A 13,330-nucleotide genomic window follows, 5' to 3' on the forward strand; every position below is an offset into this window, starting at 1 on the left:
ATGATGAAGACAATAAATGAAAGCGAGTGCTGTATATCCTTGCTGTGTGCTGTGCTTTTTTTCAGGGGTAAGCCTGACTCCTAATGGTCCATGTGAAGAACTAAGCTACAATGAGAAACTGGAGATGTGCAAAAAAAAAAAAAAGAGAGATTTTAGAAGAATGGCGAATTATGACAATTATCTTTCCAGCTTTCAGGGAAGTTTTGAATGTAATATTTAAGAGCGAAATTTATGCAACAGTACACAGATGAATTATGTGTGGGTAGACAGAAGAAATAACATACATGAAACTGTTCTGTTCCGCAACAGCAAGGCCTTTCTATACAGTCATATCTCACAAATGGAACAAATATACTTAAAATGAAAATTATATATTTTTTCCACTGGGCAGTAAGGGTTATTTTGGGGTTTAATTGAAGGGAAATTATATCTACAATGCTCAGCATAATTGAATACAGCCCATTTAAAAAAAGTTATATTTTTATCCATTTCTTAGTGAATATAGGCAATGGATTTTAGTGCATTTAAACAAAATGGATTTATTAAACAGATATATTTATTAAAATAAAATTGTAGTCACCAAAGATATTTGGAAATTGATTGAAATTGAATTGAAATAATACAATTAACTTCAAGAAAAATATTGTAAAAAAATGACAACCTATAAAATTTAAACTACATTTTTATTTAGTTTTGCTTCTCTTGAATATTGCTCTTTTTTAAATTAGCTTTTATTATTTTTTTTATAACATAATTTGGGTGTACTAGTTTTTGAAGCGTTATTGAAAGTCATTTTGTTAGATAAGCTCCAGATTTAGCTTTAGTACTGACTAATCTAATGCATATGCACAATTCTAATATTGTATAGCTTCCTATTAAAATATGAATCTAAAAGATAGATTTGTGAGAGGTGTGCTTATATATATATATATATATATATGCTGAGCACTGTATAGATTAAGGGCATCACGGTGGCGCAGCGGGTAGCATGATCACCTTACAGCAAGAGGGTCACTGGTTTGAGCCTCGGCTGGGTCAGTTGCCATTTTTGTGTGGCGTTTGCATATTCTCCCTGTGATCGTGTGGGATTTCCCCTGGTGCTCCGGTTTCCCCCACAGTCCAAAGACATGTGCTATAGGTGAATTGGGTAAGCTAAATTGCCAGTAGTGTATGAGTGTGTGTGTGGATGTTTCCCAGAGATGGGTTGCATCCGCTGTGTAAAAACTTGCTGGATAAGTTGGTGGTTCATTCCGCTGTGGCGACCCGAGATTAATAAAGGGACTAAGCCGACAAGAAAATAAATGAATGTATGGATGTTTCCCAGTGTTGGGTTGTAGCTGGAAGGGCATCCGCTGCGTAAAACATGTGCCGGATAAGCTGGCGGTTCATTCCACTCTTACAAAGTCTGCCATGTAAATAGCAAATGCGCCATGGAGCGACGCAACTGACTCTTAAAGTGAATGGGAGATGAGACTCTGATTAGTTTATTCTCAAAACACACCTTTAACTCATTAAGAGAATAAGCACAACCCTGATAGACCATGCATCGCGACGCAGAGCATGTTTTCCTGTCTTTAAATAGCAAAAGTGGATTCGCACACCCCCTTATGCTTTTGAGCCCTGCACTTCAAACTTTGCGCGTAGCCCATTAAAATAGAACTCATTGACTGAAACTTTATGTCGTACACCACACTCACCTTTTGGCAGTGGAAACTCAAGCCTAATAAAGGTGACCCATACCGACCTGTACCGTACACCAACTCGAATCCAGACAATATATCTCTAACATTTTAATTTGTAGGACGAAAGCTGCTAATTTCTGGATATTTTTTACAGGTGCACCATACATATCTTTAGTTAAGACAGCTTTTTGACCAAATGTTTAGATGGCCAATTGTTTATTTTGGTTTGCATAATTTAAAAAATAGATAAAATCATTTGCGAATCATGCTTCCTAGTTCAGTGAAAGAGCCTCAAGAAATATCAAGAAAAATATGATTCTTCATCCCTGTTAAAAACAGTTCCTCATTACAGAACTTGCTTTCAGATCTATATCTTTTAACATTAGTGCTACATTTAGCAACAGTGATGCATGTACTGTAGACTCACCTTTCTTTCATCTCATCCTCACTTCCATCAACATTTCCTTCTCTCCATCCATGTGCAAACATTACACTGGGTTCTGCTGATTCCTCTCTTTCTGTCTCTCTCTCTCCTTCACTTGCCGACAGCGATGAAGAGGCAGAAATAGTAGGAGAATTTTGTATGGAAAAAGTCTTCTCTTTTTCCTTTACAACTTTTCTTCCCAGCCCGCGTTCCTTTTCCCTTTCTTTTGCCCTCTGCAGCACACTCTGAAGTGGAGATGTTGGAGGCTGGGGGTCCGGGGCAGTTAACAGTGAGGAGCTAGTAATTTGGGAAGGTGGGATGGAAGTCTGAGGTATGCTGATTTCTGGGATAGAAGCGCTCCTCTGGGTCTTGAGTTTGATTAGTTTCAATTTACGCTTTTCTTCCGGTGTCTGCTCAGGTTCAGAGTGCATCTCTTGAGTCGGGGATCTCTTCTGTGATCTCTTCTCAGGAACATACCATAATGTACTAGGGTTGTTTTTCAGAGATCCCAGCTTTAGCACTCTGTGGGAATCCTGAGATTTGGTTTTCTGGCTTCTGCTGGAGTTTGCATCGGAAGCAAATCCCATTCCGTTTGGCTGCGCATTATTCAGACGTCTCCTTTGTATGCGAGGAGACTTCAGTTTCCTGGAGAACCTCTTTGATTCTGTGAGGGACTCTTCATCATCTTCTTGCTGGCTGCACAAAGAGTTTCTCCTGCTTCCTTGAGAGTCACTATCTGGATCTAGATGCATTGGTTCACCTGTTTCTACACTTGTCCCATGTGCGGATGTAGTTATGAGAGGTTGGATTGTGTCTTTTACATGTCCAGCAGGTCCATTCAAATTGTTTCTTATTGGTAATTCCTGTTGTGTAAGGTCATTCGAGTTTGAAGGTGTCTGGTGTTTTTGTGTCCATGTAACTCGCCTTTCTTGGATATTTTTTAATGAGGCCTCTTCATCTTCCCACTGATTGCTGTTAATTCTGCTTTTTCCTTGTTCTGCGTTCAATCCAACTGAATCAGTCTTTCCCACAACCTCTTCATAACCTGACTGGCTCTGATCATCGGGTTCAGTCAGTGAAGAGCTCCTGTAATCTGACATCTGTTGAACTTCACTTTGCTCCACATCCATCAGTGTATGCGGATCGACTTTGCTGAACGTAGATCTCTCATTATCAGCTGGATCAGAATCGCTGTCAGATTGGGATGTGGGGTAAATCTGTTGCACCATTTCTTCTGGGTCAATATCACTATAATATGCTGTGTGGAAATCAGCATCCTTATCTGGAACGGTAGGTGTATTTTTTAATATTGCGTTCTTCTCGTTTATCTTCAATTTCTGTAATGCCTCCTGTGAATATCAACAAGGACCAGTTATAAATGGCAAACCATTCAGCTATATTTCACAATCTCGTTCAGCTTCATTCACTTTTACTAAAGCCCATGACTCTTGAACAGAATAAAATATTTTCACCAAAGTGTTTGAGCACATAGATGAGATCAGTGTAAGGTCACAGTTGAACAACTATCAAAAAAAAAAAAAAAATTCATGAAAACTGCTGTAGCTATCCAACCGTTATTCAGATTGATTTGAAAATTGGCATTCAGTCTATGGGCCCTATCATAATTCCTGCGCAATAAGGCGCAAGACATTTTTGGCACGATTTGTTGCTATTTTCAGACCAGTGCAACCCTAATTTTCACATTTTGCACCATGTTGTTTAAACAGCAAATCTATTTGCAGCACTTTGTGGACTCATGAGCGTGCCGGTCTAAAATAGAGGTGTGTTAAGGCACATCATTGGTGCGTTGCTATTTTGAAGAACTTAAATAGACTGTGCCATTGACCAGCTGAAAGCAGGTCTAAAGTCCAGCGCAGAGTCTTATGTGCCTATTTGGGTTCAAACACTTACACACTGCTTAATATACACAGGATGTACAGCAATACAAAAATATTGTTACATATGAAAATAATTAAAAGATTAAAATGTTACAAAAATGATTATTTTCTATATAAATATAAAGACCACAGCCTCCATGCCTCCCGGGGGCTTTTTTATTTTATTCATGACAATTTGCATTTGTATGTTTTTATCAATAGCATTATTTATATTTTTAAAATAAAAACAAGTTTAAATTTGTTCACCTGTCAAGTTTTAGTGATATATGTATCACTATATGGGGCATAAAAATATGACGTTGGTTTAGATAGTTTGCGCATAACAAACATGTCATGTAACATAATATTTAGGGTAATGGATGTCTTCAGTTGCAATTTTGAGAAACTATAATAGACCGTACCTTTGATAATCTAAAAGCTGGTCTAAAATCCAACGCAGAGTGCGTTAGTTCCCCTTCGGGTGGGGAACTCCAATGCTATTGGTGGATTTGATTTAGAAAATCCACAAATTGGGAGGATTCGGTTCAGAAGGCACTTGTCTGAAAGAGTATGGAACGGGCCAATGAATGCCAATGAATTGGCAGCGTAAGCTTGCGCATGTGTGCTTCATTGCCAATTAACTCCACACATAAGCACAGGTGGAGCTATCCTTTTCGCTTCAGAGACTTTCTGATTGAGTCGATGAGGCTTCCTCTTGCTGAATACAGCGATATCCAAGCGAACGAGTGTCTCCCGGTCCAGAGTGGGTATACGCGGCGGCAGACGGTTGAGCTGGGATTCTCCCTTGCCTGGCGTTCTTTGGATCCTGTCCTCCAGAGCGGTGCGTATAAGTTGCATTTTTTCCTAAAAGAGCAACACAGTCGTGCAGCACATCCTTTTTTAGGATGGCGCTCCGACTGTGCGTTTCTGGATGCGGGGGTTTCCTGGCTCCGGATGATGGGCATGATCACTGCATTACATGTTTGGGGGTCCAGCATGTTAATGTGGTGCTCGCGGGCGGTTCATGCTATGCTGGCCGAGCTGCACGAGGGCGGGTCTAACTTAGGCTTGTTACATGATGGGTAATGTCATCTATCGGCGGGAACGTAAGCCCGCTCTGCCCGCCGAGCCATCCAACTCCGCTGCTCCTCGCCGAGGGCGCCCGCCAACGAGTGCTGTCTCCGGCGAAGCGGGTGCATTGAGCACCTCGAAAGCAGGCAGCCCCCCCTGCCCAGGGCGCCGTTGGCGAAACTCCTGGCGAAGGGTGCAATCGAACCGGTCCCTCCAGCTGAGATGGAAAGTTGGTTTTACAGCCCGTACTTCTTCGTACCAAAAAAGAGCGGTGGGTCGCGACCAATCATAGATCTGCGCATTTTGAACCGCTGTCTGCACAAGCTGTCGTTCAGAATGCTCACGCAGAAGCGCATTCTCCAATGTGTTCGTCCTCTGGATTGGTTTGCAGCCATGGACCTGAAGGACGCGTATTTCCATGTCTCCATTCTTCCACGCCACCGCCAGTTTCTGCGGTTTTTATTCGAAGGTCGAGCATGGCAATACAAGGTCCTCCCCTTCGGGCTCTCTCTGTCTCCGCGGGTCTTCACCAAACTCGCGGAGGGTGCCTTAGCACCCCTTCGGCTCGCAAGCATCCGCATACTCAGTTATCTCGACAACTGGCTGATTTTAGCCCACTCGCGGGAGTAATTGATTATGCACAGAGACAAAGTGCTCCGGCATCTCTACCTGTTGGGGCTTTAGATCAACCGAGAAAAGAGCAAACTTGCCCCTGTGCAGAGGATCTCCTTTCTCGGGATGGAGCTGGACTCGGTCACCATGGTAGCGCGCCTCTCCGGAGAGCGCACTCGCCTGTTGCTAAACTGTCGGAGAGAGCTTGAGAGCAAAGTAGTGGTCCCACTGAAGTACTTTCAGAGGCTCCTGGGGCATATGGGATCAGCAGCCGCAGCCGCCGCCACCATCACGCCGCTCGGATTACTCCATATGAGACCACTCCAGCACTGGCTTCACGATCGAGTCCCAAGATGCGCATGGCAAGCGGGCACACACCGAGTCTCTGTCACTGCGCTGTCACCGCACCCTCAGCCCTTGGAACGACCCCTCGTTCCTACAGGCCGGTGTGCCTCTAGGACAGGCGTCCAGTCATGTTGTTGTTTCAACAGATGCTTCCAACACGGGCTGGGGGGGCCGTGTGTTGCGGGCATGCAGCAGTGGGCCTGTGGAAGGGTGCCCAGTTGCATTGGCATATCAGTCGCCTAGAGCTGTTGGCAGTGTTCCTCGCTCTCCACCACTTTTTTCCGGTGCTGGAGCAGCAACACGTGCTGGTCAGGACGGACAGTACCGTGGCGGCGCCGTATATCAACCGTATAGGGGGTATGCTCTCTCGCCGCATGTCTCAGCTCGCCCATCGTTTGCTTTTCTGGAGTCACCTGCGGCTGAAATTTCTGGAGTCTATTCACTGAATGGTGCATCTCTCGCAGAGAAGACCCCCGAAATTGCCAGATCAGTTTTGTGCTCTCTTTCCTTCAAGAGAAGCTGGAGAGCAGGCTGTCGCCCTCCACTCTCAAGGTTTACGTAGCTGCCATCTCCGCTTTTCAGGACGCGGTAGCTGGCAGCACTGTGGGAAAGCATAACAGACATCTGTAGAGCTGCGGGCTGGGTGACACAATCTGCGAGTGGAGCCGGTTTCCTCAAGGGTATTAGGTAACCCTTGGTGATTGAGGAAACAACTCTGTGAGGGTATTGAAACACGCTTGCTGCGCAATTCTCCCTAACATGGAGATACGTGCGCCTTTTTATCTGTCAGTAAAGTTCCCCGTCAGGTGAGCCCTGCAGATTCCTCCGAGGCCCCCAGCACTGACTCAGTCAGTCTGACTAAGTCACTTGCTGGCCCACTACATTGTAGGTCTGCCCGCTATAGGTGCCCGCTATGCGTGATCCCCACTAGGCGATCCCATATGCTTATTCTGCCACGGTACAGTCCCCCCTCTCGGGCGGACCCGTGTCTTCCCTTTCCGCTAACCAACTTTTATTATGCGTACTCTCCTCCTTAGGGCTAGTCCATATATTCCTCCCATCATATCTCCCCCCTGGGTAGCAGATGGCCTCCGCAGCGTCCTACCTATTGGGACTGCACGCTTCCCAACGTACAGTCGTATTATTCCTAGAATTATCTACATGCTTGCGACTTCCCAAAAAACATATCTAAATCCGTAAAACTTCTGTTGAAGTGAGATAAGTAAGGGCCAGGGACACGTTGGAGGACTGCGCCTCCCATGATGTAGGAGCATTCACGTTTGCCTGGCTATCATTGGAGTTCCCCACCATCGCCATAATGACTGTCCCTTAGCTGTTAGTAAAGTCTCTTGATCTTAAAAGGATAGTGATTGCTTGCTCCACCTGTGCTTATATGTGGAGTTGGCAATGAAGCACACGTGCGCAAGCTTACGCTGCCAATTCATTGGCTTTCATTGGTCCGTTCCATACTCTTTCAGACAAGTGGCTTCTGAACCGAATCCTCCCAATTCATGGATTTTCTAAATCAAATCCACCAATAGCATTGTAGTTCCCCTCCTCGGGGAACGAGGGTTACTCTAGTAACCAGAACGTTATGCGTCATGCGTTATGTTTCAGAATATAATAATTTTTGCAGATATATATACACACACACACACATATATATATATATATATATATATATATATATATATATATATATATATATACTGTTAAAAAACAACAAATTTTACACAAAATATCCCTAAATTTTTTAAAGTTTTTTTTTGTAATTTATAATTATATGTAGAACTTAGTAAAATGACAAACAATTTAAATTTCAAATTCACAGTTTAACTTTCATTTTAGGTACTTTATCATTAAAGACAAATTACTGACATTTTTGTTTTTTATACAAGAAAATTACAGTATTATTTATACAGTATTTTTTTGTTATTTTAAATTATATTCAAAACTCTGTAAAAATTACAAACAATATCTGTAAATTAACAGCTTGACTGTTATTATATATATGTACTATTTCAGTAATGACAAATTACAGCAATTTGTCTGTTTTATACAATAAAATTGCCGTATTATTTACACAGTGTTTTTTCCTGTTATTTTTTAAGTACATTTAAAATTACGTAAAATTAAAGTAATGAATTGTAATTACTTACTCTGTAAAAAAAAATTAAAAAACGTAAAAAAAGGTCAAATGACTGATAGCTACGGCTGCCATACAAAAACCATAAAATTATGGTAAATTTTCTTTGTTAAAATAAAGTGCAAAAAATAATTAATCTACAGATATTCTCATTAAAATGTTTACAGATAAACACTGTTATTTTACAGACTTTTCTAGATTATTACGATTAAATCCGTTTTCAATAAAGTTTTTTTTTTAAATCATAAAAAAAAGGTCAAATGATTGGCAGCCGCAGCTGCCAGTCATTTGACCTTTTTTTTACGATTTTTTTTCTTACAGTTATATACATATCTGCAATCTTGCTGTATCAGCCACGCTGTACACTGAAGACTATGGGTGGTCGTGTTTTTTCGTACATTGCACCTAAGCTATGGAATGGCCAACCCACCAGCATCAGAAATGCTTTTTCTCTGGATTGTTTTAAGAAACTTCGTAAGACTCAACTTTTTACCGTTGCTTTTAACTTAGATTGATTATTTTTGTTATTTTATCATCCAATTGTATTGAATCATTCATATTTTATTGCGGTCTTTTTATTTATTTAATTTTTTTTATTTTTTGACTGTTTTTATTGTTCTGCATTGTTTGCCTTGTATGCCTGTTAACGCTTAGGGACTGAGAAAAGCGCATCATAAAAAAAATGCATTATATATATATATATATATATATATATATATATATATATATATATATATATATATATATATATATATATATATTGTAGCGAGCCATGTAATACCACGTCGCCCTGGGCACAAATCCACACCAGCTGGATCTCTCATCAACCTCGGATCGCTCACAGCTGGACCTCATCAGCCAGGGAGAGATATAAGCCAGCCCCACACAGAAGGAAGTGAGCTTCATTTGACATGACTCCCTGCGCTAACGCTTGTCTCTCTCTGTCTCTCCCACAGCCGAGTCCAGCTCGTGACCGGTCCAACACTCTACTTCTCACCAGCCTTCACCATCTCCCCGGAGCACTTGAGCACGCACCTTTAAGAAGAGCACTCTTTCACCCCAATATCACTTGTAAATAAAGGCACCCTCCGGGGCATTGTTTGTAACATTATCTACGGTGTTTGTGTTTTCCCTCTGCCTCGCTACAACTGGTGGAGAATGCGGGCATTGCAGAGGGAAAAATTCAGAAGAAACACTCACCATTAAGTAGAAAATAACCGCTGAATTTTTCTCTGTGTTTGTTACAGACAGGCATCCGCTCTCTCTCTCTCCCACGCTTCCTCTTACTCGGCTGTCAACATCCCGTCGCCATGTCGGTGGAAGAGGTACTGCTCCACCTAGCGGAGATCTCCAGGAAACAGAATTCCATCTCTGAGCAGCTTACAGCCAGACAGGATCGACTGGAACAGCAGCTCCGCCAGGCGGCCAGACACCATCCGACTCCCGAAGTGAGTGCGCATCATCATCTCACTAAACTCAGCGACCTGGATGATATTGACGCTTATTTACATACCTTTGAGGTTATTGCCGAGAGAGAAGGCTGGCCAAAAGAAAACTGGGCGAGAATGTTGGCTCCGTTTCTCACAGGAGAAGCGCAACGAGCATATTTTTCACTAGAGACACCTAAAAATGAAGATTACAAAGCGTTAAAAAAGGAAATATTAGCCAGAATGGGGCTATCCACAATCAGCGCAGCCCAACAGTTTTCCCAGTGGTCTTACGACGAGAAACAACCAGTGAGAGCGCAAGCAGCTCAACTTTCTCGCCTGGGAAGGCTATGGTTATTGGGAGGAGATCCCTCGGCGGTCCAGGTCGCTGAGAAGGTGATCATCGAGAAGATGATGCGTGCGTTACCCCGACGTTTGCGAACACTCACCAGCATGCGAAATCCTGAGTCACTGGCCACCTTGGTGGAAGCGATCGAGCTGGCTGAAGCTCACATCGCCAGAGATAATGGGGAGAGAGCGGCTCTGCCACCCCGGAGGGTAAGTGCGCCTTGGCGACCGGTGGAGGGCACAGCGCGACCAGGCGGCAGACCAGCGGTCCCCAGCCCGATGGACGAGCCGATGCCCACCGAGCCGACGACGCACTCGACCCCGGCCTGGACAGCAGGGTGCGCGGTTCACCGCAATATCCCTCCCGAAGCTCCCACCCATAAAGTCCAACTAGAGGGAAAAACACAAACGGCCACCTTAGACACAGGAAGCGCCATCACTCTGGTTCACCCGAAGACTTTGAAGTACCGCCAAGAAAGTAAAAGCCTTATTCCAATCACGTGTGTACACGGTGATACCCGCCACGTACCCGCCCGAAGAGTGACCATCGCGGCGAAACCAGGCAGCTGGCGCATTGAAGTCGGGGTCGTTCCAGATCTTCCTGTGCCCCTCCTACTGGGCAGAGACTGGCCGGGGTTCGACGAACTCCTCACTCACCACCACGCTCTATCGGCTCGTTCCAAGAAGAAGAACAAGTCACGGGCTCATCGGGACCGCAAACCAGCGCTGATGACCACCGAGAGCGACAGAGGGGGTGAGTCATCAATATCTGCTAATTTATACTTTGATCTATTTCAGCAGATAACCGCAGGAGGTGATTTTGGCAGAGCACAGAGGGAAGATGAAACGCTCAAACACTGTTGGCCACAAGTACGGATCATCGACGGTAATGAGCGACTTCCCAGCCCTCACCCCCTCCCACATTTCATTGTGGAAAATGGTCTGCTGTACTGTGTCGCAGAGAGGCGGGGGGAAAAGAAGACACTACTGGTCGTTCCGAGGACCAAGAGGGAGACGGTCTTGGAACTGGCACATACCCACCCGATGGCTGGACATCTGGGAGCGGCCAACACGGTGAAAAGGATCCGCGATCGTTTCCATTGGCCGGGGCTAGACGGGGAAGTAAAGAGGTATTGCCAGGCATGTGACATCTGCCAGAGAACGTCTCCCCAACGACCACCCCCCAGCCCTCTAATACCACTACCCATCATCGATGTGCCCTTCACCCGAATTGGTATGGACTTGGTAGGGCCTTTGCCGAAGTCGGCCCGGGGACATGAGCACATCCTTGTGATCCTCGATTATGCAACCAGATACCCTGAAGCGATTCCCCTGAGGAAAGCCACGTCATCGGCCATCGCGAAGGAGCTGTTTATGCTATGCAGTCGAGTGGGAATCCCAACGGAGATACTGACCGACCAGGGCACCCCCTTCATGTCCCGGTTGATGGCAGACCTCTGTCACCTACTCAAGGTAAAACAGCTAAAAACCTCTGTATATCATCCACAGACGGACGGCCTTGTCGAGCGCTTTAACAAGACTCTGAAGCAGATGCTCCGACGGGTGGTGGCAGAGGACGGGCGCGACTGGGACCTCATGATCCCGTACGTGTTATTCGGTATCAGGGAAGTCCCCCAGGCCTCCACAGGATTTACCCCCTTCGAACTGCTGTTTGGCCGCCAACCCCGAGGCCTATTGGATGTGGCTCGTCAAGCCTGGGAACAGGAACCAGCCCCCCAGCGGTCGGTGATCGAACACGTACGGGACATGAGAGAACGCATCGACAAAATCATGCCCATCGTCAAACAACACCTGACCGAAGCCCAGCGCGCCCAGCAGAGATTGTATAACCGGCCCGCCCAACCCAGAGAGTTCCACCCAGGGGACAAGGTGATGATACTCATACCTACCACAACGTCGAAGTTCCTCGCATCCTGGAAGGGACCATACACCGTGGTAGAAAGGGTAGGGCCGGTAAATTATCGAGTCCGTCAGCCGGGACGAAGACGGGAAGAACAACTTTACCACATTAATCTCATGAAGAAGTGGGTTGCAGCTCCAGGTCATCTCGTTGCCTTCGCTGAAGAAACTCTTCCCGTTGTCCACATTGGTGAGCAACTCTCACCAAACCAGAAGGCGGAGCTGCAAGCCTTGGTTGGTCAGTTCAAGGATGTGTTCTCGGAGAAACCGGGCCGAACCTCCATCATCCAACACAACATTATCACTCCTCCTGGCACCATCGTCCGGCAAAGGCCTTATCGAGTTCCAGAGGCTCGCAGGCTGGCTATCGACGAGGAGATCCAGAAGATGAGAAGGTTAGGCATCATCGAACCATCCCGTAGCCCGTGGTCCAGCCCAATAGTGATGGTCCCCAAACCCGATGGCACCCTCCGTTTCTGCAACGACTTCAGGAAACTCAATGAGATCTCCAAGTTCGACGGATACCCCATGCCTCGGGTGGACGAGCTGCTGGATAGGCTGGGTGGAGCCCGATTTATCTCCACCATCGACCTCACCAAAGGCTACTGGCAGTTACCACTCAGTGAAGACGCCAAGGAGAAAACCGCCTTCTCCACACCCGGTGGGCACTGGCAATACCGGGTTCTTCCCTTCGGGCTCCACGGGGCCCCAGCCACATTCCAAAGAATGATGGACATCCTGCTGAGGCCCCACCAGCCATATGCAGCAGCCTACCTGGACGACCTCATCGTCCACTCAGAGTCATGGGAAGAACACCTATCCCGGTTACGGAGGGTGCTCTTAGATCTTCGACGGGCTGGGCTCACAGCTAATCCCAAGAAATGCCACCTGGGTCTAGCCGAAGCCAGATACCTCGGGTTCCACATTGGACGAGGTCTCATACAGCCACAGCAAAACAAGGTCAAGGCACTACAGGAAACTCCACAACCCACCACAAAGACCCAGGTACGTGCATTTCTGGGGTTAGCGGGCTACTATAGATGTTTCATACCTAACTTCTCATCCATAGCCAGCCCTTTGACAGACCTGACCAGAAAGGGGCAGCCGGAGAGGATAAGATGGACCAAGGAAGCCGACGATGCGTTCCGAGCCCTAAAGAAGTCCCTCACGTCCTCACCGGTACTGCACGCACCTGACTTCGGCTGCCCCTTCATTCTACAGACGGATGCTTCCGACTCGGGCCTGGGCGCGGTCCTCTCCCAGGTCCACGGCGATGAAGAACATCCCATAATGTACGTGAGTCGGAAGCTGACCCCCGCAGAGACCCGCTACGCAACGGTGGAGAAGGAGGCCCTGGCGATCAAGTGGGCAATCCTGGAGCTAAGGTACTATCTCCTTGGCAGGAAATTCACTCTGGTGACCGACCACGCCCCGCTACAATGGATGGCGACAGCGAAGAACAACAACGCTCGGGTCAC

The 13,330-nt window shown here is 46.0% G+C and overlaps 1 protein-coding gene across 4 annotated transcripts in view; it reads right to left on the minus strand.

Moving 5' to 3' along the window:
- plekhg6 (pleckstrin homology and RhoGEF domain containing G6) overlaps window positions 1-13,330 on the minus strand; it is a 57,054-nt gene that overhangs the window by 4,914 nt on the left and 38,810 nt on the right. For all 4 annotated transcript variants that reach the window (XM_087286821.1, XM_087286820.1, XM_087286822.1 and 1 more), the window contains exon 14: window positions 2,110-3,455. In XM_087286821.1, coding sequence (XP_087142947.1) covers window positions 2,110-3,455 — 1,346 coding nt within the window. The remainder of the gene's footprint in view (window positions 1-2,109; window positions 3,456-13,330) is intronic.

Source organism: Danio rerio, chromosome 16 (assembly GCF_052040795.2).
Source record: "Danio rerio strain M-AB ecotype USA chromosome 16, GRCz13ab, whole genome shotgun sequence".
NCBI classification, from domain to species: domain Eukaryota; kingdom Metazoa; phylum Chordata; class Actinopteri; order Cypriniformes; family Danionidae; genus Danio; species Danio rerio.